At 53.7% G+C, this 27601-nt stretch overlaps 2 protein-coding genes across 9 annotated transcripts in view; both read right to left on the bottom strand.

The window, feature by feature from the left end:
• ELL (elongation factor for RNA polymerase II) overlaps positions 1–7846 on the bottom strand; it is a 72076-nt gene extending 64230 nt beyond the window's left edge. For all 3 annotated transcript variants that reach the window (XM_025884877.2, XM_073900989.1, XM_025884876.2), the window contains exon 1: positions 7689–7846. In XM_025884877.2, coding sequence (XP_025740662.1) covers positions 7689–7823 — 135 coding nt within the window. In that variant the 5' untranslated portion in view covers positions 7824–7846. The remainder of the gene's footprint in view (positions 1–7688) is intronic.
• A 9483-nt stretch (positions 7847–17329) lies between these two features.
• On the bottom strand, positions 17330–27342 carry FKBP8 (FKBP prolyl isomerase 8). Of its 6 annotated transcripts, none has more exons than XM_025885167.2 (9): positions 27220–27342; positions 25504–25823; positions 22603–22772; positions 22323–22411; positions 21816–22036; positions 21005–21243; positions 18945–19022; positions 18296–18427; positions 17330–17861 (listed from the first exon to the last, which is right to left on the bottom strand). In XM_025885167.2, exons 2-9 carry the CDS (start codon positions 25796–25798, stop codon positions 17775–17777), a joined length of 1311 nt encoding a protein of 436 aa, XP_025740952.1. In that variant the 5' UTR covers positions 25799–25823; positions 27220–27342; the 3' UTR covers positions 17330–17774. The 6 variants fall into 6 exon arrangements, with proteins under 6 accessions (XP_025740952.1, XP_073757075.1, XP_073757074.1 ...); XM_073900974.1 differs by lacking the exon at positions 27220–27342 and adding an exon at positions 27031–27050; XM_073900973.1 differs by lacking the exon at positions 27220–27342 and adding an exon at positions 26636–26655 and having other exon boundaries at positions 21816–22033.
• Between the last annotated feature and the right edge of the window lie 259 nt (positions 27343–27601).

The following is a 27601-nucleotide window of genomic DNA, read 5'->3' on the forward strand; positions in this document are numbered from 1 at the left end:
AAAGGCCCAGCTCCCTCAACACAGTGGGGTGGGCTTCCTGCAGGAAAGCTGCTAAAGAATCTGGGGAAAGCCATTTCTTTATTTAAAAAAGAAACCCTTTACAATAGAGACAAACGAGTGGATATTTTAAACTTTAAACTAACACACGCATATAAGGTGGGAAGTTGCGGGGGTGGGGGGTGAGGGACAGACCAGAAGGGATGGGATGACAGGACCCTCTGACCTGGGGTGCCCACTACTATCTTAGGTGCTGCTTCAACCCAGGGAAACTGAGGCTCAGGAGGAAGCCTAGGTCTCCAGACTGTCAACTGGAACTAGCTAGAGCCAGTCTACCTGACCCCAACTCGTGGTCCTCAGCATCCTTTGAGGGAGGCACCTCCTTTTAGGACACCTTCCCTACATGTCTAAGATGGACACAGGGACAGCAAGGCAAACAGTGAGGAGCTGACACCCACCGATGGCCCAAGGTAGGAGTGGGGGTCGCTGGAAGGGCACACATTCAGGAAAGATGTCCCCGAGTCAAGCCTTAGTCTCCCCTCTGAAGAACAGTGAGAACACCCACAATAGCACAAAAGCGTGGAGGATTAGCCACAGTCCTCAATCCCAGGCAGCTCATTAACTTCTCAAGGATGGGGTGATCCAAGGCTGCCTGTTCCACAGCACATCTGAAAAAGCTGGGAAGTGATGAGTGGGCACAAGGCCCTCGACCCAACTTTCTCAACGCTTTGGGCAGCATCACCTGCCCTCCATCTAGCTTTGGCTCCTCCAGTATCCAGAGCACCCACTATCCAGAAACTGGTCAACACCAGCACAATAAGGGAAACCTGGCATCCAACTACCCCCGAGCAAAGAACACAATCTAAGAACTGGGGGAAAAAAAAAGGCTGCCGGCTTCCGGAGCTGCCACATCAGTTCAAAACACCTTCCAATTATACTCAGGACGCTTGAAAGAACCACATGACATCCACATCTCGGGACAAAAGCAGCAAACCAGAAAAGTGTGGGCTCTGTAGCCAGCATCAATGAGGCAGCATATACACATCTACCACCCTGCCCCTCGACATTGATGGTGACAATGACGGGCACCCACCACAGACCCACAGCAGCTCTCCGATCAGCTGCCCTCATCTTTCCTCCAGCCCAGAGTCACTCCAGAGGCGGCTGTCAACATCTTTTCAAGCCACGCATAACCCGACTCTCACAAACCCAGCTCAGGCACGACAATAAAGCTGAGTGTGAAGATGTCTCTGCCACATGGCCAGAATCAGGAAAGGTTAGAAATGTCTGCCTCCCCCAACTAGCCACAGGTGGCTTTCCAAACACTTCTCACATCTGTCCCCTTGCCCATTCCCCAGTGCCACCCCAGCTCAGGCCCTCCGAGCCTCCTTACCCAGCCACCGCCTCTAGTCCTGCCCTCCCTGACCATCCACCACCATGGGCCAGACCACATCCCTCTGAAGCCTCAATTTCAACATACAAAAGTTGTACCCACTCGGCCACACGCAGCCTCAGGCTCCTCTCTGAGGCACAGGCACACCAGGGATGTCCCTCACTGCCCTTCAGCGCCTCTGCACAGCCCTCAGCACGGGACAGCAGACAAGGCTCCCAGCACACGGGAATCCCCAGGATCGGTGTGGTGCCCCAAACGCATATACTGAGGAATACTGATCCATGAGGGTGCACACTGCAAGGGAGATGCAGTCACTAAAAAGTAAAGCTTACGATTATATTAAATAGCAGAACTAAGACGGTGTCAGGGAGGAAGTAAGACCTAACACCATATGAGCATACCACTGTGATGATGAGGTGCCCAGACACAAGACAGAGGAAGGCGCCCAGGTGTCAACAACAACCATGGCCTGTGCCCATGGGAACAGAAGTCGCTCCTTTCAGGTATTCCAAGTTTTCTATGCTGAGCTATACTCCCTTTATAGTAAACTTCTCAATATGTGTTACTTTTAAATAAGAGTTCAGTGATCCCAGGAACTTCACAAACATGCGCGGTCCACTCCCCCCCAGAAGGGCTGTGGGGAGTCACCAACATGCCCCGCTGACCTGGTGACTCAGTCAAGATCCGCGTCACAACATGGCCAGGGAGGGACCGAGCCCAGAGAATATAATTAGCGTCAGACTCCAGTGCGGCCACTTGGTATGGGCACAGGAGGTCTCTCTCTGAATGGTTCATCCGGACACCAGCTTTTTTATTAAAGAGTAAAATGACAAAACAGCTATACATATTGCTGGAGGTAAGATCTCAGACAACTCCAGGCCGTGCTCGCCACAGACCAAAGGGAAAATCATAAAGTCAGGAAGCAGGGGAGGAAGGCCCTAAAAATGAAGGACCCAGAGAAGGCCAAACCCCAAAGGCACAACAGGGATGGCCAGCCCAGGCCTGCAGGCTGCATCAAGCAAGGCTACTGCCACGGAAGCAGATTTCCCGAAGCCAGTGTCTGCTCCAGGACCAGTTACTCGGAACAGGAGAAGCAGTGTTATTTTCAAAGACTCCCCAGAGATGTCACAATCCGGGTATGATGTCAAAACTACTTCAAGGGTGATGAACTCTGGCCTTGCCGATGAGTCAACAGAGGGTGAGTTTCCGCCAAGCAGCCTGCTGTTTACACACAATCACCACAGTCACCGTGGTGCAGGAACAGCATGCAAGCCGGAAGCCTAGTCAAGGGTCAGAGCAGCTGAGGCAGGGTTTGGCCCCTCACACAGAACCTCACTGGCTGCCTGCAGAAACCTCCATCACTTACCCCACACCCCGGGTCACTCACACGTCCTCCCAAAGCACCTATGAGACATGCACCTTCTAGGAAGGACTCACCCCGCCCAGAACTATCAAGAGCCCACTCTGAAACACATAAGTAAACTGAACCCCTCCAGCCAGAGGGCAGGAGACAGGAAGCCATGCTCCTGACACCAACGGGCCAGGCCGCTCCACCTGGCCCACGCGGCCAGGCCACCTCCCTTCAGAGGGGGCAGAGCTTGGAGCCTGCCGCCTGGTTCTCAGTCCCGTCCCAGCTGGGAATTTCCTTCCAGTGACCTGGCCTCCCAGAGTCTCTTCCCGTTTCCTCACCTGGTGGGGAACCATTCCTCACCACAGGGCTGACGGACAGCTGAACGCGTGCAGCTCGGGCCAGTGCTGGCATGGGGGGGTGTGGAGCACAGGTGTTGGGACCCTCTGAGCCCCAAATGCCCCCAATGCACAGGGAAAACAATAAGCTAGCCTTCCTGCCAAGGTCACCAAGAAGATGACAGGAGCCTGGACAAAGGGCTTAGGGGGGCCCGGCCCACAGCCAAGACATCCCCGAGTCTTGGGCAGCCCCAGCTATTCCTGAAGACGGCCGGTCTGAAAAGCAGACAGAGCTGACAAGAAGCTGCCCTGCTCAGGGCGCAGTGGGCGCGCACGCGCGCGCAAGCACACACACACCCGGGAAGGGGAGATGAGCCTACCTCCCGGGGCCTCGCTGTGGGAGAGGAACAGAGGCTAAATTAAGGCTCCTCCTGCCACCAGTGCCCGAGCTGACATCCACACAGCCGCCCCCTTAGCAGCCTGCGGGCAGCCCCTAGCACGGCTCTACAAGTCATGGACTATTTGCTGTAGGCCCCTTCCACCTCCTTTCCCCACACACCCTTCCCCAGGATGGAGCCCCAGCAACTGCCCTCCATGCCCCAACACCCTCCCCAGCCTCTTGTGTCTTAAGGCTTGAAGGCAGCATGCCTGGAACCCCCACCCCTGCCTGCACAGGACCTCTCACCAAGGGGACCTCAGCTCTGGCAGCTCCTAGAAGCAAGTCTCTCAATCAGTACCCTTTCACACCGCCCCGCACCATCACATCACCCCATTTTATTTCCTTCCTTATGCTGACTGCTGACAAGTCTTTGTACCGATTTCTGTACTGCCCTGTTCACAATATGTCTCCTGCCTCCAGAATGTCAGCTCATGACGCTAGGGGCCCATCTTGGTCACTTCTGAACGTCCAGCACTTGAGCAGTAGCCCTATACAAACCAGGTGCTCAATCAGATTCAGGTAGATGCAGGAGCCCAGGCTCCCTGTCTCCCACAGTCTCTATTCAAACCTCCAGGTGGGAACCAGCTCTGGGTACAGGCACCAAATGCTGAGAACACAGCAGGAGGGGGGAGGTGTCAAGACTACACGGATGGCCACATATGTGTCAAAAGAATCCCCACAGCCCTGGAAGAAGAAGGAGCCAGAGCTTAGGCAGAGCAGGGCTTTGGGACCCTCAACAGTCCTGAGAAGGATCCAGAGGTCAGAACGAAGCCAGTCACTGGGACCCTCACAGCCCTGAGAGAAGGACCTGGAGCTGGGAAGGGTTGGGTACGAGGACTCTCATAGTCTTGAGAAGGATCTAGAGCTCAGAAATGGCCAGGCCCTAGGACCCTCCCAGGCCTGAGAAGAATCCATAGCTCAAAGAGGGTAGGGCACTGGGATCTTGCAATCCTGAGAGAAGAAGGACTCAGGGCTGGGGGGGGTCAGATACTGGGACGTGCACAATCCTGAGGACAAGAAGGATCCAGAGCTGGGAGAGGGTTGGGCACTGGGATCCAGACTGGGAGGATGGTCAGACACTGGCCCAAGGCCTCAAGCAGGTAGAACCAAGATTTTTTTTTTTTTTTAAGATTTTATTTATTTATTTGACAGAGAGATAGAGCCGGAGAGCACAAGTGGAGGGAATGGCAGAGGGAGAGGCAGAGGGAGAAGCAGGCTTCCCGCTGAGCAGGGAGCCCGATGCGGGGCTCGATCCCAGGACTCTGGGATCATGACCTGAGCCAAAGGCAGACGCTTAACCATCTGAGCCACCCGGCCACCCCTAGAACCAACATTTAAACCCAGATAGGCTACAATCCTCAGGCTTCTTGAGCCCCTCCCTGGGCCCTCAAGTTTTACTAAACAATATGCTCCTCTCCACCAAGGAGCTTATAAACCAGGAGAAGAGAAGGTCACTCGGCAACAGAGCCCACCAAATCCAAAAATGAAATACCTGGGTGGCTGAGGCAGGCACCCCATGGAAGGACACTTCCTCAGAGTGGCCAGGGAACACTTCTCTGAGCAGGCGCATGACGCTATCTTGGAAGGATGGGTCCACACTTCCTCTCTCTTCTCTCCCAGAAGTAGCCCATCACAGTCAAAAGGGAGATCTATGGGAGCAGCCGCGAGGGGACTCACTCGAGTTTTTTATATTCAAGGAGAAACTACACGAAGCCCAAGTCTAGACGGTGGCAGCTGCGCATATTACCTTCTGCCACATTCCAGGCTGCCACCAGGTCTGCACAAGGGCAGTTCAGACTCCACACCCCTCTGGAGAGAGAAACCATGGGGGACTTTTACTCAGGCGACTCTAAGAGCTAGGATTACAGGCTCTCTTGGGCCACAGAGAAAGTTTCACAGGAACTTCCTCTCCAGTCCTCTGCCACATCTGAATCTGTAAAAGCCTCTTTGCAATTAAAAGTAAAAATAAAAACCCTCTCCACAAGTTGTCATTGGCAAACCATATAACCACAGGGCTACAGAATAGAAAACTCCAGACACTACTGACAGCTATACATAAGAGGTTTTGTTAATAACCCATACACTTCTCTGGTCACACAAACCAGTTCTTCAAGTCACTTTCCCCATGCCCACCACCCAAAAGCACCCAAGGTGCCCTGATTCAATGCCCAACAAGTAATGTTAAATATGAAATTGCCAGGTAACTTAAATGACCAATCAGCTTCTGAAAAAATGCAAATTTGGGTCACCCTCAGTTTAGCCCAGCTGGCCAAGATGCCCCAACTGGCTTGGAGAAGTTCTTCAAGGGAGCCCCTCCTGGCTGACATACACAGCTGGGCTCCAAGTGGGATGAGCTGGAGTCTGCAGTTACCTTCACTCTCACATGAGGAAGATCCAGCTTAGTTAGGGGACGTAACCAACACCCTAAATTAAAAATAGCCGTGTGACAGCATGAGGTGGACACACAGGCGGGCCTTCCGGATGACTAGATCAAGTAAGGGCAGCATGGCAGGGAAGGCGGGGCTCCTAAGTGACCAGGTACCAAGTTCACCTTATTTACATGACTCATGAGCTCTTCCCCAGCTGTTTCTAGGAAAGCCTGCCTTCCTGCAGGACAAGTCAGAATTGCCTAGGGAAAAGACTCCAGACTGGAATTTCACAAGGAAGGGAGACTTGAGCTGGACACAGTAGGTCATTCCCCCCAGCCCCCCGCCCCAACTCCTCACCTGCAAGGACACCTTAGCCTCATCTTGAGGAATCCTTTTGACAAGGGGAGAACTTGTTCTAAAAAAAAAACGACCCCTTCTACGAATGGGAAACTGTGACCCAGGACAGGAAGGAAACTGCCCAAAAAAGTGGGAAGAAGCACGGGAAGGGTGGGCACCAGGAAAGTGGTGGGAACGTAACAGGGGAAGAAATTCCCAGCTTAGCTAATGGTGCTGAACAAGTCTGGGGCAGGAAGAAAGCCACATTCCTTCCTAGTTAGTCTTTCTCCTCACCCGCCCTCAGCCCCCCCATTCCCAGTATACACAAACACACACACACAGGGAGCAAAGCCTCCCTGAGCAGGACACCAGACCCCTCCCCAGTCACTTCATGACTATAAAGCCCCCACTTTCCAGGTAACAAGGAAAAGAGCTCCGAAACCACTTCCCCTCAGGTCCTGACCACTCTGGGCACCTGCAACTTCTGTCCCGACAGAGACGGCACCACGACAAACGGAAATGGGAAGAAGCAGGTTTCTGACCAGGGCCCCAGATGTGCCTCCAAATCAAGCCTGAAAGAAGGTGCACAGCAGCCTCCCCCCAACCCACGCACCCTGAGCCAGGTGGCAGAAGTGAAACGCCTCTAACTTCCCCAGATGGGTCCAAATCAGCCCCTGAGAAGTTTGAGAGTCAGCAGCCAGGTGCGGTGGCCAAAGCTCCCTCCCAGGTGCCCACTAAGAGCTCCCCCAGCCTGGGAAAGGCACCATACCTGCGACCCCCCACATGCACAGCTTCTCCCCCAATCAAAACACTCCTTTCTCCAAAAATGTTCAGTGAGACAGGGTCACCTGCGAGGGGCAGGGGAGTTGGAAACAAGCTGTCAGTTTCTGACCAAACTCCCCCTGTCACGAACCAAGAAGTCAAGTGAGCCCAATTCCAAGGGCTTCATTGGTGTTACTGCCGGCCCTCAAGTGCAGACTCAGCCTCCCCACACAGACGGAACAGGTTCTCCACAGGTGCCCCAACAGCGGTGCCCCACTGACCCACCCTGCCTGGGACCCGGACGGAAAAGCCTCAAGCCTCCCCAACCCCCTCCCCCGTCCCCCAGCCAGGTGAACAGCTCAGTTCCTGCTCAGGGGCTGGGTGAGCCGGGAAAGGCTCCGAACGCCTCCAGGTGCCGACTCAGTCGCCCCCCCCCCCCCCGCGGACCAGATGCGTGAGCTCGGGGCCCCTCGGCCGCCCCGGGCCGCCCGCCAGTGTCACCTCCCAGAGCCGTGAAGGAACGCGGTTCCCCGCGCTCTCAACCGGACAAGTGCCCACCCCGCGACCTGTCGGCTCAGGGACCCACGAGCAGCACCCCGGTCGCCGGACCCCGCGCGCCCAGGGCAGGACGCCTCCGCGAGGGGCGCATGAGGCCGGCCTGCGCCTCGACGTCACCGACGGTCGCGCCGGACCCCGCGCCGCTCACCTGGCTGGCTCGGTAGCTCTCGAAGGCCCTCAGGGCACTGTCGGTGAGCTTCACGTGGAACACGGACACCTTGCTGCCGTCGCTGACCCGACCGCACGACAGCCCGTAGCTCCTAGCCTCCTTTAGCGCCGCCATCTTGCGACCATCGCTCCCCCCCCCCCCCCCCCCCCCGTCCCCCCCCCGCGCGCCGGCCCCGCCCCACCCCGCCGCCCGCTGACGCGCTGCATTATTCATGAGACGCGGCTGACCACGCCCCCTCTGGATCTAACGAAGTCCACAGTCACCTCTGCACGGCCCGCCGACTGTTGCATTATTCATGAATGCAGCTGGTCGCGCCCCCTATGGGCCTGGCGAAGCTCTCGGTCACCGCCCCGATGTGCTGTATATTCATGAGGTGTAGATGGCCCCTACCTCTCAAGGCCCCAGAGGGGGCCACTTCCGTGCCTGGACTCCGCCCCGACACGCGCGCACCTCCAGGCCCCGCCTCAACATGCATAATTCATGACCCTGGCTCCGCCTGGCGAGGGTCGAAACCACGCCCCACTGTCCGCTGACGTGATGCATTATTTATGAGATCGCTCCAAGCCTTCCGTCCGTGGTTTCTGTTGAGAGCAGTAGCCAGTGCGTGAAGGGGGCGGGGCCGGTGCAAAACACGTGGGGGGCGGGGCCGGCTACTGGCTTGGTGAGTGGGCGTGACCATGCAAACCGAGCGCGCGTTGGACGCTGGGTTGGGCTGGTGGAGCTTCCCTTAAGGTAAGTAGATGGGATTCCTTGCCCGGGGCTGTTTGGCAATTAAGGGTGTTGGGGAGGAGGTAAATTTTGCTCATGACAAGAGTACAGTTTTAATAGAATAAAATTCTATATCCTCAAGGTTCCTGAGACATGGTGGTTGTCCAGCTTTCCCATTTTAAGAAAACATTTTATGTATCATAAGATTAACCCATTTAAAATGTACTATTCAGTGGCATTTAGTACGTTCAGAACGATGTGCAGCCACTACAACTATCTCATTTGGGGAAATTTCCATCACCCCTAAAGAAAACCCCTACCCACCAAATAGTCACTCCACATCCCCCCTTCCCAGCACCTACAACCACTAACCAACTTTCTGTGTCTATGATTTCACTTATTCTGGACATTTCATATCAATGGAATCATACCATATGTGACCTTCTATGACTGGCACTCAGTGAAAGACTCAGCATGATGTTTTTTTAAACTGAATGAAGGCAACCTCATTTAAAACAGAGTTGGAGCACCTGGGTGGCTCAGTGGGTTAAGCGTCCAACTCTTGATTTCGGCTCAGGTCATGATCTCAGGGTTGTGAGATGGGCTCTTTGCCGGACGTGGAGCCCGCTTGAGATTCTCTCCCTCAGGTCGCCTGGGTGGCTCAGTCGTTGCATCTGCCTTTGGCTCAGGTCATGATCCCAGGGTCCTGGGATCGAGCCCCGCATTTGGCTTCCTGCTCCATGGGAAGCCTGCTTCTCCCTCTCCCGCTCCCCCTGCTTGTGTTCCCTCTCTTGCTGTGTCTCTGTCAAATAAATAAATAAAATCTTAAATTAAAAAAAAATTCTCTCCACTCTCTGCCCCTTCTTTCTCTCTCTCAATAAATAAATAGGAGGTCAGAAGAGGGAGCTCTGTGCCCTACTGACTCATTGTCAAATGCAAACCCCAAAAGGAAGGAGTCTACTTTGCTACCCCAGCAGGATGAAGGATGATTTTCCCCTGGCCCAACAACAGCCCAGCCAATGAACCTGCCACAATTCAGCCAATGAGAAACTGTCACTACCTTGAACACTTACTTTCCTCCAAAACAGCTCCTCCCAACATCCTCCTTCTGTTTAAGATAATGTTTCAACTCCTCTGTTCCCGTTTTGCCAATAGTTTTATCATAGCTTGTGTGTCCTGAGTTGCAATTCCTCTATTCCTGAATAAACCCATTTTGCTGGTAAAATAAGTGGCTGTTTTATTTTCAAGATTGATATTTTCAAGGCTGGTCCCATTGTAGCATCATGGATCAATGTTTCATTCTTTTTCATGGCTGGGTAATATTCCATTGTGTGGACTGACCACATTTTGTTTATTCATTCATCCATTGATGGCCATTTGGGTTGTTTCCACCATTTCACTGCTGTGAACACTCACGGACAAGTTTTTGTGTGGATGAATATTTTCCCTTTTCCTGGGTCTACACCTATGAGTGACATCATTAGGTCCTATGGTAATTCTATGTTTAACTTTTCAAGGACCTGCCAGACTTTTTTTTCACAGGAACTGTGCAGTTTTATCAATCTCTCATTTTACAGGTGGGGAAACTGAGGCTGGAGAACAGCACTGGCTTGCCCAGGCAAGCTTCTCCTAGGCTCCTGGGTCTCCTAACCTGTAGGAAGTTCTTGATTTGTTTTCTTTTTCCCGTCAATCTAATTACAGACAGTGGTCATAAGATGAAGATTTTGAGGTAAGAGAGGAAGGTGAAGTTCAGGGACCTTCTACGTATCTCTACCAAGTTGACCTCCTTAGTTCTGTCCACCAATGCCAAGTTGGCACTATCATCCATTTACCCCCTAACTATAAACTGCTGAACCCAATGCTAGATTCCCTGAAACATTCTCCCATACCTGCTGTTAAAATATCTCCATTTACAAATGGAGAAACTAAGGCTCAGAAGGGTGAGGCAGCACTCAAGGGGAATGGTGCTGCCAGTGAGCAGCTGGCTGGAACTGAACTTAAGATCTTTCTGACCCAGAGCCCTCCTGATTACCCTTCACTCTGCCTCTGGTATTTGGGTCCCTTTTTATATATTTCCTCATTGAACACCCTCAGTACAGGGCCTAGCATGGAGTAGGTGCTCAGGAAATATGTGTTGAATGAATAAATATTTAATTCTCACAACACGCTATCAGCCCATTTTGTAGATGAGAATGAGACTCAGAATGGTTTCAGATGCTGCTGCAGAAGATTCCGACTCCAGCCTGTCTAAGCCCGGGGTCAAAGCTCTGGAATCTTCTACCCTTCATCTGGGGTCAGTCCCTCCTAAATGGTAGAGGCCAGCACTTGCTCAGATACACTGAGTCCTCTGCCTGCTGTCTGGGCCCAGCTGTTTATCCAGGAGGTAGGCCAGGTCAATATTGGAGCAGGCACGGCTGCACTGCCCAGAGGGCAGGAATAGGATAGATGAGGGGTGGGCAGTCTGGAGCGAAGGATGGGGAGTACAGAGACAGCTGGACTGCTGAATGGAGAACATGGGAGGAGCCAGTTTTGAGGGCTGACCAGCTCATGTGTGACATTGGGAAAGGCACGGCCCCTTTCTGAGCCTCTGTGATTTAGCTCATAAATAGACAACAGTAGTAACATTTAGTGCTTAAAATGCACCAGGCTCTGTGTTCAGTGCTTGGCATTCAAAACTACCTTTAGGGGGGCGCCTGGGTGGCTCAGTCGGTTAAGCGTCTGCCTTCAGCTCAGGTCATGATCCCAGGGCCCTGGGATCGAGCCCCACATCGGGCTCCCTGCTCTGCAGGAAGCCTGCTTCTCCCTCTCCCGCTCCCCCTGCTTGTGTTCCCTCTGTCGCTGTCTCTCTCTCTCTAATAAATAAATAAAATCTTTAAAAAAAAACAAAAACAAAAACAAAAACAAAACTACCTTTAGGAGTGAATACAGTGGTTTGGACTCATCCATCAGATGAGGAAACCGAGGCTTGGAGAAATTAAGAGAATTAAGAACAGGGGTGCCTGCCTGGCTCAGTTTGGGGGAGCGTGTGATTTTTCATCTTAGGGTTGTGAGTTCAAGCCCCACGTTACAGAGATACTTAAATAAGTAAGTATTTTTATTTTTTTTTAAAGATTTTATTTATTTATTTGAGAGAGAGAGAGAGAGAATGAGAGACAGCACGAGAGGGTAGAGGGTCAGGGGGGTCAGAGAGAGAAGCAGACTCCCTGCTGAGCAGGAAGCCCGATGTGGGACTCGATCCCGGGACTCCAGAATCATGACCTGAGCCGAAGGCAGTCGCTTAACCAACTGAGCCACCCAGGCGCCCAATAAATAAGTATTTTTAAAAAGAGAAGGGGGGGCACCTGGGTGGCTCAGTCGGTCAAGCATCTGATTCTTGGATTTCGGCTCAGGTCATGATTTCAGGGTTGTGAGATCAAGCCCCGCGTCAGGTTCCATGCTGGATGAAGCCTGCTTAAGATTCTCTCTCCCTCTCTCTCTGCCCCTCCCTCTCCCTCCCTTCCCTCCCCCCTCCCCAAAAACAGAGAGAATTAAGAACACCGCAACCATGGGCTGTGCTGCTTAGTAACAAGCATTTCTCCACTTTATGCTTAATGCCCCAGTGGCTCCCAATGGAACCCCGGGAAGCTGGCTGATCACCATGGGATGGCCCCTGGACATATACTCTTATCTGGCAAGCTCATTGCTGAAGCTCTGGCTCTATGATGGGAACAGTGACCCTAGTCTGCTCCTCGTTCCCTATATGGCTTGGGACATGTCTTGCCCCCCTCGGTGTGCTCACATCATAAAATATGGATAATCACAACATTTACACAAGGGCCTGGCCCTGGAGAAATGGCAAACAGCATCATCATGGAAATCATTATTATTAAAGAGTTTACAATAATTTATCTATATAATCCCTTTCTGTCACCTATTTATGTTGTTTGCAGTTTATGTGTTTTTAAACCACACTGGGATGAACACCCACTATTCATTAGTAATTGTTAACTAATAGCTATTGCCAATACATGTATTAGTTAGCTACTGCTGCATAACAAAGCACTTCAAACTTAGTGGCTTAAAACAACAAACGTTTATTATCTCACAGTTTCTGTGAGTCAGATGTCTGGTATGTTTTAACATCCTCTGCTCAAGGTCTCATGAAGCTGTAAGCAAGGTGTTGGCTGGGCAGCATCCTCATCCAGAGGCTCAACAGAAGAAGGATCCATGTCCAAGCTTCTTCAGGTTGCTGGTGGAACTCATTTCCTGGTGGCTATAGGACTATGGTCCCCACTTCCTTGCTGTCAGCTGGGGGCCACTCTCAAGTGCTAGCCACATGGCCCCCTCCACCTCAGTAATAGAGAGCCTCCCTTTCTTGAGAGGGAGAATTTTGAATGTTGAATCCCTCTCATAGTTCAAGTCTCTCTGACTTCCTCATCTGCAACCAATGAGGCCAGGCCCACCCAAATTATCTCCATATCTTAAAGTCAACTGTGCCCGGGGTGCCTGGGTGGCTCAGTCGTTAAGCGTCTGCCTTCCGCTCAGGTCATGATCCCAGGGTCCTGGGATCAAGCCCCGCATTGGGCTCCCTGCTCAGCGGGAAGCCTGCTTCTCCCTTTCCCACTCCCCCTGCTTGTGTTCCTGCTCTCGCTCTCTCTCTGTCAAATAAATAAAATCTTTTTAAAAAATTAAAAAATAAATAAAGTCAACTGTGCCCAATAACAACATAATCACAGTAGTGAGGTCTGTCTCACTTCTACTCCTGGGATGATACACAATAAGAAACCTCAGGAACACCTTAAAATTTCTGCAGCCCACAGCCCTTAGAGCCACATCTCTGCACAGCTGTCCCACAGCCTCCTACCCGCTTAGCTGCTCAGTCAGCCAATGAGCCTTAGGGATTTTGAAATGTACTATTTTGTAGCAGAGAGATTACAAAGATCCATGAGAGCGCTCACTTTGGAGCTAGCCCCTCTGCATGGTGGGGCAGCCAGCATGCAGCCCCAGGGTCCCGTGCCTGCTCCACTGTTCCCTCAACTGGGCATCTCAAAGCCAGCAAGTCTAGCTGTGATATTCATGGCTATGACTGATTACAGTGAAAGGAAAAGAGTGCATAAGGCAGAGACCAGGAGAAACAAGGCAAGCATCCAAGTGCAGACCCCTTAATTCTCCCAGCAAACTTTGCCACAACGCGCACGGAGTACTGCCAACCAGGGAAGCTCACCCGAGCCTTGTTGTCCAGGGTTTTTAGTGGAAAAGAGGGCTGACCACCCATGTGCTTAACCTCAGTCTCCAGCCCCTCCACAGGTCAAGCTGAAACTATGGGACCAAAAGCCCCACCCTAAATTATACTGTTAGCATAGACTATCAGAACATCCCAAGGGGTACCTGGGTGGCTCAGTCGTTAAGCATCTGCCTTCGGCTCAGGTCATGATCCCAGGGCCCCGCGTCAGGCTCCCTGCTCCGCGGGAGGCCTGCTTCTCCCTCCCCCACTCTCCCTGCTTGTGTTCCCTTTCTCACTGTGTATCTCTATCAAATAAATAAAATCTAAAAAAAAAAAAAAAAAAAAAAAGACTATCCCAAGAACTTAGACGTGACCTGCCCAGGTCCTTTCTTGGGAACGTGCAGGGTTTGGACAACCTAGGCCTGCTTAGTTATTTCTTTACTGATCTACATCAGTAGGGCCTTGAAGTGCCCTCAAACCTCCATTTTGCTTCATGAATCAGCTGTATTATCTTCACCACGAGCCATTAAGAAGGTAAGGCCTAGCATTACCTGGGAACAGTTTGTAGTGATGGCCGTGCAGACTCTTCCTCAAAGGTGGCCTGTGTGCTTGCTAGACCTCCTGGGAAATTTTCAATGTCGGTTAAAATACCTCCATCAGCCCAGGTGACTGATGACTCCATGGTAATTTTCTTCCACCCACCCATCTGCCCACAAGCATTTATGATCACTCCTTTCTGTCCACTGCCCAGTGAGGGAGGCTCCCCAAGGAAGACACAGCAAGCCACAGAACAAAACTGATATAACCTGGCAGACCCCCCGCCCCCAAATGCCCACATGCAACAGAAAACCTAGGCTGACTCAGGCAAAAACAATTATTGGCTCTAACGTCTAAAGAAATGACAGACTCCAGGCCCAGCTAGCTCCAGGAGCTGAATGGGGTCACCAGGACATGTCCAGGTTGCTCTCTCAGCTCTGCTCTCTGGGTGGCCTTAACTCTCAGGACCCTCTTTGTAGAGACAAAGATAACCACAGCAGTACCAGGCCATCATTCCACCAGCTCAGCAGCCCCTAGAAAAGAGCACCTACTTCCCCATGGCTCCAGAAGTATCAGAGCAGGCTTTGATTGGCTCATTGTGGGTAACATGACCATCTAGGAGCCAATCAGTGTGGCCAGGGGCCTAGAATGCTCTGGTTGGTCAGGCTTGGGTTGCAGACCCACCCCTGAAGGCTGGTGGGGAACCAGCCCCATCTGCATGGAAAGGCATGAAAGGGAGTTCCACCAGGAGAAGAAATAGAAGACAGGCATTCAAGGACCTGATGGTCCCACGCTGGGTGACCCAGGAGGTTGTCCTTTAACGATGATGTGAGATGGCTGAAGTGCTTAGGAGATGTGAATGCCCCCCCACCCACCCCCCTCACCCTCACTCACACACACACACACACACACACACACACACACACACACACACACAGCTCATTCTATCATGCTCACTTCCAATTCACAGCCCACTGTGAGCTGCACCCCTCAAGGGTCAGGCTGACTCATTGCCTAAGACCAAGTATACAGGAGGCACTGGTATATGTTTTCATATGAAAGAAAACTCCATCCTAGCTGTCCAGCACACCTTTGCGCATGCCATGCCAGTCCTGGGAGCACTCTTCACACCTGCCAAAGGACTCCTGTGCCTTCAGGGAAACTTCACTGCCCCTCATCCTGGACACCCTGTCCCCCCCCACCTTCCCCCCCAGACCATTGAGGATGGAATGACCAAGGGAATGAACATACTAAAGTTCACACTCCTGGCCATGGCATTCAAAGCCTCTCTCGTTTCCTGGCTCTAACTTGCAGGGAGGTGTAGAACTGGCTGGTGGTCAGAGCATGGGCTCTGAAGGTAGGCTGACCTGGGCCTAATCTTGTCTTTTGTGTCCACGTGATGGGACCCTGGGCAGGACCTGACTCCTTTCTGGGCCTCAGCTAATATGGCTGAGCTATGCTCAGCTAATAATGGGCACAACCAAAAGAACCTTGGAGCAAAGCCTGACTCCAGCATTACTAAAAAGCTACAGGCTTCAGGACAGCATGGAACCCAGTGTGAGACCCACGAAGAGGACAAAGAGACCCCCAAGGACACAAAGACCCTGAGCATTGAACAGAGGCCAGAGGACTCACACGTGTCATCAGCTAATTTTTAACAAGACTGCCACAATAACTTGCTAGGGAAAAGAACGTCTTCCCCACAGATGTTTCTAGAACTGGATAGGCTATCTGGAAAATGAACCTCAACTCCAACCTCACACCGCATACAAACATTCACTGAAAATGAATCATGGATCTCCATAGAAAAACTGAAGCCATAAACCATTTAAAAGAAAGCCTAGAAAATCCCTGCAAACCTGATTAGCAAATACTGACAAAAACATAAACTGAACTTCATCAAAATTTAAAACGTCTGCTCTAAGAAAATGAAAAGTGAGTTCCAGAATGGGAAAAATATTCATGATATACCTATCCGACAAAGGACTTGTCTCCAGAATATGCGAAGGATGGGCATAGAATGAAGCCACTGTGGGTCCCTGGTGAACTAATGGCATGCCAGCACATGATCAGCGGGAGCAATGACCCTCACAACCCAGGCTAGGAAGTCACCCTTGCCAGCCCACCTTCTCGCTGGTCACCACTCAGGCCAGCTTCCCAGCCTGAGGTCAGAAAGACCAGGGAAAGAAGGGGTGTCCTATCGAGGACTCTGGCCCCCCAAGCCTGGCCAACCCACAGCCCCTACCGCAGCACCACCCACAGAGCCCCCTGCTGTCTGAGTACAAAGTATAAGTTTAAGAAGGCTGAATGGTGGAAAGGAGGAACAGGTTCAAGCCACCCACAGATCTGTGCCCAGAGAGTCATCCAGGTGGCTCATAGAGCAGGGGCCTGGAGCAGGCAAGGTCAAGGCCTAACAGCTACCTTCTGCTGGGTGGCTCTGGCCAGTGGCTTTCCCTCCTGTAGCTGTTAGGGGACAGGTGCAGAACAGATACTTGTAGCGATGATCTATTCCTGGAGATCTCCTCTCCCTGAGGCAGGATGAAGCCAAGAGAAGGGTCTCAGGTGCTGTGCTGGCAGAGGCCTGACCACTGGCTCTGCCTGTTCTGGCTGTGATGGTGGGCAGCATTTAAGGGAGAAGCTCCTACAGCCCCAGGTTGGGGGAAGAAGTAAAGGAGATCAAGAGGAACTCCCAGAATCAAACCTAACCCCTCCCCATAGTCCCTGAGGCCCCACAGGGTCCAGTTCTGCTGACCACACACTGTTCTCAACCTTAAACGTACCGGGCTCAATCCTGCTCCAGGGCCTTTGCACTGGCTATGCTGTTACCCAGACATGGGGCTGTATGCTTGCCGTATAGCCAGCCTACTGTGGTCGCTCAGGTCTCAGCACTGTCCCCAGTTAGATCCTGTCAGGATCCCCAGATGGGGCAACAGAAACGAGAGCAGTAGAGTAACCAGCATAACTGGGTGTGAACCCCAGCAGAGCCCAGCTGTGTACCCTGAAGGCATCGCCCCACTTCTCCAGGCCTCTGTTGCCCCCTTTGTAAAGCAAGTCTGCCGTGGCCTGGGAGGAGATACCCCCCGCTCTAGTCCTGCATGACCCTGGATGTAACACAGGTTGTCTCTGGCCCAGCCCCAAGTGACAGTGGAAGAAGGGACTGGAGGCAGCAGAGTGCGGGGTAGGAGGCTTTATTTCACTGAAGGGGTGGGAGGGAGAACCTGGACAGAGGGCAGCAGGCGGTGTGGGTGGGGGTTGACGCTTGGACAGGGACTGGGTTGGGGAAGGGCTGCCCCCAGGCCTGTTGGGAAGGAGAAACTCTGGCCGGCCTCTGTTGAGACCTAACCCAAGGGGGTGGGGGTGGGAATGGGAATTGGGTCTGGAGGAATGAAGGCCCCCTCCCTCCGGGCTGGACATGGAGCCCGGGCCCTGCCTCACTTTCCTCCTATAGGGCCATAGTCCCTCCTGGCTCACTGGGGCCACGTGGCCCCCACACCTCACTGCTCCTGCCCCAGAGGAGGGGGTTAGATCAGACAGGGCAGTGGACAGGGAGCCTGGGGAAGTTAGGGAGCGCGGGGCGGGGTCCACGGTGTGCGAGGGGGTGGTGGCCACCTGGGTGGTCAGTTCCTGGCAGCGATGACCACAGAGAGAGCCACGCCCCCCAGGGCAACAGCAGTTGCCCCAAACAGCCACTTCCAGGGGATGGACTGTGGATAAAGGGGAGGGAAGAGAAGGCTGGAGGGCGGTCAAGACCGATACCGCGGGCTTCAGCTACCAACATGGCCCAAACAGGCCTCCCAGCAAACCACTGCCTGACAATGCCTTTCCCACCTTCCGCCAAACTCCTATTCATACAACAAAACTCAAGCCAAGTGTCCTCTGTTCTAGAACACCTCCCCTTCCCCTCTGAAAGAGCTATCACTCCCCACCCTGAGCACTACAGGTTGTGTTCCATCTTCTGCTCTAGCCCTGGCTGCACAGGGCTGAGGTTTCTCTGTGTCCCCAACATGGTCCAACACAGCCCAGCTGACAGGGACATCAATGCTTGCAAAATGAAGAAACTCCTTCTGGGTGGCATGCCCCGCCCTTAGCCCCTGCCCCTCCTCTGGGAGCATCCCTGTGCCTGCCAGCCCCAGCTCACCCAGGCACCCTTGCCAGGACACTTGGCAGGCAGCCGGCTGGGGTTCCCCAGCATTTTCCGGTACAGGGCGGTCTCTGTGCTCCTCTGGGCCGCGTGCTTCTTCACCAGTTTCGAAAGCTCTGCGTGGATCGTCTGCAAGAGGTGGGTGTCAGTTGGGCTAAGAACACGCAGTGGCGGCAGCGAACCTGACCATCATTTCTGATGCTCTGCCTTTCCGGGGCCCCTGGTCACTTTGGGGCTAGGGCCAGTGGGACACGAAAGTTCCATCTGCCCCTCTCTGGGCATCAGCAAAGTGGAGGCTGCCATCTCTATTCCCCTAAGTAACCAGTGGATGGGAAAGAGCACAAGGTGGCCAGGAGAGAAGAAGATTTTGGTAGGAAAGCTGAGGACACTGACCTGGCCACGTTGGTGGCACCCTTGGCCTCTGGGATCCCTGTGGGGGAGGGGTGAGCCCAAACCACCTATGCAGGGGTCATGAGGGTCTCAGCAAACTGGCTGGGACTCTTCAGCCGCCCACCCTCTCCCTGTCACTGCCCAGGCTGGAACACCATAGAAAGAGCCACAGCAAGAAGAACAAGGCAAAGACCACAGAATGACTTCCCAGACAGGCGGGCAGGGCAAGTCTGAAGGTTGCCTCCTTTCTGCTCACCTTGTTGGAAGGTTCCAACTTCAGGGCTGCCCTCAGAATGGGGATGGCCTCACTGTACTCCCCTTGCTGGGCCAGCACCTATGGGAGGAAATGGATGGCATCACTCTGGAACCACAATGCACCAGGATCTTCTTCAAAAGGCCCAGCCCTGCCAGGCTCCTGGCCACCCCAACCAGTCCCAAATCTATCACCAACAATCATCCCAGGGATCCAGCCACCTTTATACCGTTCCCGAGCCCTCAGACTACATAAGCGCCCCACTAGGCTCAGTGTCCCAGTCTGTTACCTCCCCTGCATGTCTGTCTCAGACTTTGCAGGAAACCTAGGTGCTGACCTCACCTCCTCTCTTGCTACCCTAGTTGGCTCAAGAAGCCAAATGAGCATTTCCAAAGCTTTGACTACAGTGAATGATTCAGAGCCAGCCAATGAGATCCATCTGAACTATGCTGGTGTCACTGAGAGACCAGATACTGAGTGGGCAGGATGAAAGCCTTGAGCTTTTTTTTTTTTTTTAAGATTTTATTTATTTGACAGAGAGAGACACAGCGAGAGAGGGAACACAAGCAGGTGGAGTGGCAGAGGGAGAAGCAGATTCACGCTGAGCAGAGAGCCAGATGCGGGGCTCAATCCCAGGACCCTGGGATCATGACCTGAGCCGAAGGCAGATGCTTAACGACTGAGCCACCCAGGCACCCCAGCCTTGAACTTCTGAGGGAAAAGGAAGAAGCATCTTGGTCAACCTGAGGGGAAAACCCACAGCAGACAGGCACAGCATCCCTACAACATTGCTAACGCCTGGATCCAGCCACGCCTGAAGCCAACATCCCATACTTGGCAGTTCCACAAGTTATTAATTCCTCCTCTTGCTTGAATCTGTTTGAATAGGTTTGTTGCCTACAACCAGCAAATATAAGCGTGTGTGAGGCTACATGAGCCAGACAATCCCACTGCCCCCAAGAGGATTACCGACCCCTAAAAAATAGACAGCATCTTCTTCCCACACTTCTACACAGAACCCTACACACAAGTAAAAAAAATGCTGTTAGAGGGAGGCCCTGCTCATGCCTCTCATAAACAGGCTAGGTGGCCCGCCATTTGCTTGTGTCTCATCCTCAGTTTACTGCTAAAAGGTGCTGAACCTCTCCCCCCAACACATACGCACACAGACACACACAAGGGTAGGGATGAACAGAGATGGGGGCAAAAGCAATTACGGTCAAGTCTACACAGGCCAAATTCATCCCTACATTCCATAGCACTTACTGGACACCCACTGTGTACCTGGCCCTGTTGGCATGGCTAGAAATTTACCAGGGAGTGAAAGAGACAAAAATCTCCAGCTTCTAGTAAGGGACATAACAACCACAATGACACCTGCCTGTGCTGACAGCAACACGGAAAACATGAAGACAGGGCAGGGGGTCAGGTGGGTGTGGCAGGGAGAGCTTCCTGAGGAGGTGACATCAGAGCAAAGATCTGAAAGAGGTGAAAGAGGGACCCATGGGTGGGGGGAGGGGAGTCTGGGGCGTGAATGTTTCAGGCAGAGGGCAAGCCTGTGCAATGTCCCTAGGGTGGGAACGGCCCTGACCTGGGCAGCAAGCAGTGAGGAAGCTGAGCAGGATGGAGAGAAGGAAGAGGAGAGGTGGAAGGTGATGGAGGGAGAACCAGATGACTCAGAGCCCCAAGGGCTGCAATGAGGACTTGGCTTTTTACTCCGAGAGACATGTGAACCGTGGAGGGTTGATTATATGCAAGGAGCAGTCACCAAAGGGCCACACAGCAGTGTCAGGGATAAAAGGGAACCTAAGACCTAGGGATCGAGTCTGGCCTCAGTCAATGAATTGCTATGATCCAGACCACACCCCAGCGCCTGTCTGGGACTCAGTTTCCCCACCTGTACCCCAGAGAGCTTGCCTGGTTGATGCCCATGCCCATCTCAAATCCAGAGTTTGGAACCAGCCCCACTGCTCTGGGTGGGGGGAATTAGCCTGCCCACCTGTAGCTTATGCATACCATCTGCCCATGGCTTGTGGTCCGTCCACCTGCAGGCCGCAGCTCACCTTGCCCTTGCGAAAGAGAGCCTTGATGTTGTCAGGCTGGTGCTCCAGCACGAGGCTGCAGGAGCGCAGAGCGGCGCGGTAGTGGTCCAGCTTCAGCTGTGAGGCTGCCAGGTTGTTCAGACATTTCACCTTCAGCTGCAGGAGCTGCTCCTCCTCCTCGAATGTCATGTCCACTGTGGGGGGATGGCGCTCAACCGTGGCCATGGTTACCATGCCGTCAGCACCCCACAGCCGCCCATCTGTAGAGGGCCGGCCACCTTCTAACCCAGGGAAAGGCACTCCCCACACTGTGTGACCCAGGCCAAGGCCCACTCCCTCTGTACCTGGTGGCAGAAGAGACTTGGTGGGGAGGGCCTCTGAGTAGCCCCAGTCCCAAGAGACTGGAGAGAGAGGGGCTCTAAATTCCCAGGGGCAGGGCCTCCACCATCTATTCCTCAGAGGACCTCAAGCCTCTCTGGTCTGTTTCCCTATCTCTAACACAGGCCAAGACCACCCCATCCTCAGGGCACTCCTAAGTAGTCTGTTAAGATGGAGCCTAAGCAATGCGAAGGCTTAACTACAGGGCACGTGGATTGACACGGTCTATGGTCACCCACATTCCAACATCTACCTGCGTTCTGTAACATTCCATTGATCGGGGACACACCATAACTCTACAGTGGACTCCAGCCTAAAGGTAGGAACAGTTGAACATCTATCCATATTCTGGTATATTCTAGAACATTCTGAGTCTGAGTCCCTCTGTGGCTGGATGTTTCTGGCACTAGTGGATGTCTTTGCAGGGGGCGGCAGGATTTGACTTGGCAGTCACCTTTGGCGCTAGAGGTGATGGCCTTGATGGCGAGGTCGTAGGAATTGGCAGCCAACACGAAGTCGGCCCGCTGGTAGTGGGCATTGCCACACTCCCGCTTCCGGTTGGCCAGAGCCACACGCTCCTGCCCGGTGAGCATTTCCAGGTCAGGCCCATCCACGGCAGTCTTCAGGGTCACCTCCAGGCACAGGGCCGCGTGTGGGGGGATGTATGGGCTCCTGCTGGGGGATGGGGCAAGAGCAGCACTCAGACCCAGCAACCACCATGAATGAACCCTAGACACACTGGGTTGGCTAGGGAGCAGGGGGGCGGGGGGGAAGGCTCAAGACTTGGGAGCTGGCCCCACTGTCACCCCCTCCTCAGTAAAACGGAAGGGAAGTACCTTGCCACCCATGAGCTACCTGACTTGGTGAGTGACTTCCCATCCCTAAGTCTCAGTTTCTTTTTCTATAAAATTGGTAAGCAAAGGGGTCCCTCGTGGGGACCCTGCTGGTAACAGGTTCTCACCTGCCCTGGGGGCCATAGCAGTACTTGGAATCAGCAGTGACCATAGCTGTCTCCCCCACATCCATGAGCGGAACGCTGAGATCCAGGGCCTGGGTATGTGGGACAAGAGGGTCAGGCAGGCTCAGGTACAGAGGAGCAATGCCATGCCTGCTCTGACCCCACCACCGCCTTACCCCCCCGCCCAGCCCCTGCCCTCCAGCCACCACCACCTCCCCTCCACCCCAATGGGCCTCCTCCACTCAGCCCCAGGCCAGCTGCCAGGCCCCTTGCGCCCTCCCACCTGGATGACGTCACAGTCACCCAGGGTGAACACCAGCTCTGGTTCTTCCTGCACCCGAGTGCCGTTCTCCAGCGAGGTCTGCAGCTGCACAGTGACTACCTGGCCTTTAGCTGGGCGGCTCGAGCCAGGTGGGCCTGGGACCAGCGTCTTCTTCCGTAACAGCCCATTCCCTGCCGGGGACCAGGGACAAGCAGCCTGTCACTGGGCAGGTCAGATGCGTGCCTGCTCCCCAAGTACCCCTCTCCCAGCAGCCAGCTGAGCCTCAAACAGCTGTTCTGCCACTTACTGGGTAAGTGATCCCATGCCCCTGGGACTGTCCCTGTCTGGACACTAGGCATGAAAGGATCAATTTGAGGGGTGATGATAATGGCCCGTCTGACCATTATGTTAAGAAAATTTAAGACTTGGAACACCTGGGTGGCTTAGTCGGTTAAGCGTCTGCCTTTGGCTCAGGTCATGATCCTGGGGTCCTGGGATCGAGTCCCTCATTGGGCTCCTTGCTCAGCAGGGAGCCTGCTTCTCCCTCTGCCTGCCACTCCCCCTCATTGCACGTACACCCTCCCCTTCTGACAAATAAATAAATAAAATCTTAAAAAAAAAAAAATTAAGATTCAGTCAGGGCAAAGAGCTGAGAAAAGTCATCCTGCCCAGCAGAGTCAGGCTAGCAGGGATGTCCAAGCAAGAGACTCTGGAGCCACCCTTCACTCCCTCTCCAGGTTCCAATTCAGCCCTTCAACATTTGAGCCTCGATTTACCTAGCCATGAAATGGGGTCATCAGGGAGAACCCTGGTGACACTGAGTGAGCAGTTTGCTTGGTTAACAGAGTATTTGTGACACCAGGTGTCCCTACCAAAGCACCACATCACATTTCAAAGTTAAGCAGCCAGAGGGCCTATAAGCAACAGTCCCCCTGATGGGCCCACAGCCCATGTTTTCCTCCAAGCCCCAAGCAATCACAGGAATGGCCAAATGACCACGGCCAACAGCTACTGAGCAGCCATGAGGCCCAGCACCCTCACGAATCCACTCAAGGAACTCCCACAACAAAGACAGCCACTGTCTTCCCATGACCACCACTAAGGCAAATGAGGGCTTACACCTGTGAGGCCCATCAGACTGATATCTGCAGTCATCCATATTCCCAACATTTACCTGGATACCATATTATTCCACCAGTTTGGAATATACCATAATTCCGAATGGACCTTTGACTAAAGGTGAGGAACGGGGAAATACCTATAAATATTCTGGAATATTCTAGAATGTTCCAAATTTCTGTACTGTTCCCCAACTTGTACCTGCCTCATATCCAGTCTCAGATCAGTGGTTCCCTAGGAAACCCTGTGTCTCTAAGTTTCTGGGCACGGATGGTGGATGTGCTGGTAGGGTTACAACCAAGCACTGCCTCTTATCGCGGCAGACTCTGGGCAAACCACGTACCCTCTCAAGGCCTCAGTTTCCTTGTTCAGGAGCCCAAATTCTGACCTCAGAAAACGGCTGGCTCAAATATAAATGGAGTCAGGTTCGTGCTCAGACGGGAAGCAGGGCAGCTCTTGGTATCAGTAAAGAAGAGCTTCCCAAATTCTAATATAGCAAAGGAGGCTGTCTGTTGGGCAAGCACCTCCACTTCTCTGTACCTCAGTTCCCTCATCTATAAGATGGGGACATGGGGGGGCGCCTGGGTGGCTCAGTTGGTTAAGCATCTGCCTTGGGCCTGGGTCATGATCCCGGAGTCCCGGGATGGAGCCCCTTACCTGCTTCTCCCTCTGACCCTCTCCCTCATTGTGCGCTCGCTCTCTCTCAAATAAATAAAATCTTAAAAAAAAAAAAAAAAAAGATGGGGATATGGTAAGAATTACATCACAGGGTTGTTGTGAGGCTAAAATATGATGCACAGGCCTGGCACAGACCCAGTGCTCGGTATTACCTGGTATTATTTTTACTTTTTTAATATTATATTTATTGATTTATTTGAGAGAGAGAGAAGGAGAGAGAGAGCATGAGCTGGGGAAGGGGCAGATGGAGAGGGAGAAGCAAAGAGCCCGATGTGGGGCTCGATCCCAGGATCCTGAGATCATGACCTGAGCTGAAGGCAGACACTTAACTGACTGAGCCACCCAGGCACCCCAACCTGGTGTTATTTTTAGAAGTAACATTTCTATCAACAGTAGAGATGATAATAGTAACAATTCTCCATTATCAAATCGGGATTACTTGATACTATTGCTTCAATATCAGTATCCATGATCTGATTAATGATGTTTCACTACCACATTTATTAGCAGATATTAACGTTATTTAATATACTAGTAACAGTACCAGTAGCAATATGTTTCTCTAGTTTCCAGAGTCGCTATCATGGGGTACATGGTGGGGCACATGTGTGGGTTCCCCTAGTTTCTTTCTTGTAGGACTTCTCTGAACAGTCACAATGCTAATGCATGCTATGAGCCAGGCAGAGGATTGAACAAGATGGGATGTTCTCCAGATCTATTTGACCCCTGAACACATTTTCAGGGGACAAGCACTTGTCAGACAAATGCCAAAAAACGCAATAGTGGGGGTTAGGAACTGCCAGCACCCGGCATACTGGCTGTGTAGTCCTGGGCAGGTGACTCAGCCTCTCTGAGCTGCTCTTAGCAGCTCTGGGAAACAGGGACATAACATGACATGCGTGTGCACGTGTGCATGTGACAATGAAAGGGGTTCTTAGATATGAAGTGTCTCAACCAGTTGCCTGTGGCGGGCGATCACCGTGGTTACATGTTTTACTTCCAACCTACTGAATAGCAGAGAGGGGAAAATGAGGCTCAGGGGAGAAGAGGGCCTAGGCCAACGTCATTCCTGAACCTGAGCTGTCCGGGCCATGTGGGTCAACCCAAACCACCCCTGCTCCTTACCCAGGATGTCCAGCCACTCATCCGGGGCTGGGGCAGGCTCGGGCTCAGGCTCCATGGCGGCCAGGAACTCTCGGGCCAGGGCCCCAGGCTGCTCAGCCTCCTCCAATGGAGGCTGCCCCACGTCTTCAAGTGGTGGCAGCTCACTCAGGTCTTCTTCCTCCTCTTCCTCCTCCTCCTCGCCCTCTGCGTCTTCCACCCCATCCAGCACCTCGAAGTCCTCAAGTGGTGGGACCCCAGCAGGCAGTGGGGCAGTGGGCTCGGGCCCCGAGGCAGAGGGCTCAGCACAGGATGCCATGCTGCTGGGGGGACGGGAATTGGCCCTGGTAGGGGGAATGGATGGGGTAAGAATCCCACTCTCAAATTCTCCTCTGCATCCATTCACCACACAGCCAATCACCTGCTGTGTGAGTTAGGGGCACCAGGCCTTAATTTCCTCATCTATACAGGGGATAAAGAACAACACATGCTTGCCCCACACATCAAACCCTGGGGATCAATCAGTTTCAAACAATGTAAGCTGTTTTACAGCTAATTATTTTTTTAGTTTTTACAAATACCCAGAGAAGTAGGAAACATCCCCCCCTCCATATTTTACAGAAAAGGAAATTGAGGCCCAGAGAGGCAAAGCTATTTGCCCAAGGTCACAGAGCAAGGCAACTCCAGGGACAGAATTTAAACCTGGGGCTTTATCAGATTAAATGCCCAGAGGGGGTGCTAGGATTTTTTTTAGGGTGACTGAAGTCTCAGGAAATCTATTTTTAGAGCCCAAAGGGAATTGAATCTTTAACAGGACTCCCTATCTCCAGCTGCCCCTTCTCCTAAGGGTTGCCACTAGAAATCCCAAGCCTTTTCTTCCCATACCCTGAATCTAATACCACTCCCCAACACCAAGGACCCTGACCTAAACCCTTCCCTGGGAGCCCTTTCTCCTCTCCTCAAGCCTTCTGATCACTCTCTCAAAGTAGCCTCCTTTACAGGAGTGGTCAAGACCCCCACAGCATTCTACAGCCTCCTCCTCTGGCTTGAACAGCTGCCCTCCCCCCCCCCGCCCCCCCCGCCCCAGGACCCAAGCTCGGAGGTGGTAGAGCCTAGCCTTCATTCTAACCCACAGCATCTCCTCCCTAACCCTCACCTGCCTGCTCCTTCCGGGCTCCGGCCCCATTTTCTGAGACCCTCCCAGCCCCCACCCCCACAATCCCCTGCGCCCGCATAACTCCCCCTCCCCCCTCCCCCAACTACCGCCCCCAGCCCGGGCCAGCTCCCCCCACAGCCACTCAGTCGACCGTAAACACCCTGATGTCCCCAGACGCCCCTCTCCCGATCGCCTAACACCGTACGCCCTCCAGACGCTCCCCCGCCCCGGCCTGGCTCTCCGTCAACCTCCCACCCAGGCCCCCAACGCCTCATGCCTGTCTGACGCCACCAGTCTGGGGCCCCCGACCCCCCGCACCCCTCGGGGCCCCCGGCCCTGCACTTCCCTGCCAGCACCGCCCCCACCCACTCCCCTCAGTCCCCTTTGGTTCCCACCCCCGGCCGCCCGCGCTCGGCCGCGCCCCCTCTAGCACTCCGACCCTCCGCGCCCCCGGGCTCGCCTCCCCCCGCGGCCCTTGGCCCCGCCCATCGGCCCCAGCCCCCATCGCCCCAGCACCCAGACCAGCCCAGGCCTGGGCAGCGCCCCCAGCCGGCGCAACCCTGCCGGCGCCCCGGGACACGTGCCTCCGGCTCCGGGACCCCCGCCTGGGGTCCTGCGCCCCCCTCCCCGCCCCCAGCCGCGGCCGCCGCGCCTCGGGAACCAGGCTCGGGCGCCTGGCCCCGCCCCCACCGCGCCCATTGGCCGCCGCTGCTGCGACTGCAGCACCCATTGGTCCGTACGCACATCCGTCTCGGGAGCAAGCACCACCCCCTTCCTGCCTGTTTCCGCGGGGCGTTCTTAAAGGGGCAGAAGCTGCAGCGCCACCCAGAGCGGGGGCGGGGGCGGGGGCGGAGGCGGGGGCCGGGGCCGGGGTCTCCGGATTGGAGTCTCTTCGTCAATTCGTGCCGCGCTGCTTTTCGGGACTCACCGTTCCCGTGTGAGCTTCATCTTGCTCATCTGCGAAAT

The sequence above is a fragment of the Callorhinus ursinus genome, unplaced genomic scaffold, assembly GCF_003265705.2.
Source record: "Callorhinus ursinus isolate GAN/ISIS: 27379988/994484 unplaced genomic scaffold, GSC_fseal_2.0 scaffold15, whole genome shotgun sequence".
Classification (NCBI taxonomy): Eukaryota; Metazoa; Chordata; class Mammalia; order Carnivora; family Otariidae; genus Callorhinus; species Callorhinus ursinus.

Excerpts from the sequence above, each read along its gene's own strand:
- FKBP8 (XM_025885167.2), bottom strand. The coding sequence starts at position 25,798 with ATGGCATCCTGTGCTGAGCCCTCTGCCTCGGGGCCCGAGCCCACTGCC. Across the intron at positions 22,773-25,503 it reads TGAGTGGCTGGACATCCTGG|GGAATGGGCTGTTACGGAAG; the intron begins GTAAGGAGCAGG and ends GGTCCCCGGCAG. Across the intron at positions 21,244-21,815 it reads CATCACCTCTAGCGCCAAAG|ATGGGCGGCTGTGGGGTGCT; the intron begins GTGACTGCCAAG and ends GGCCCTCTACAG.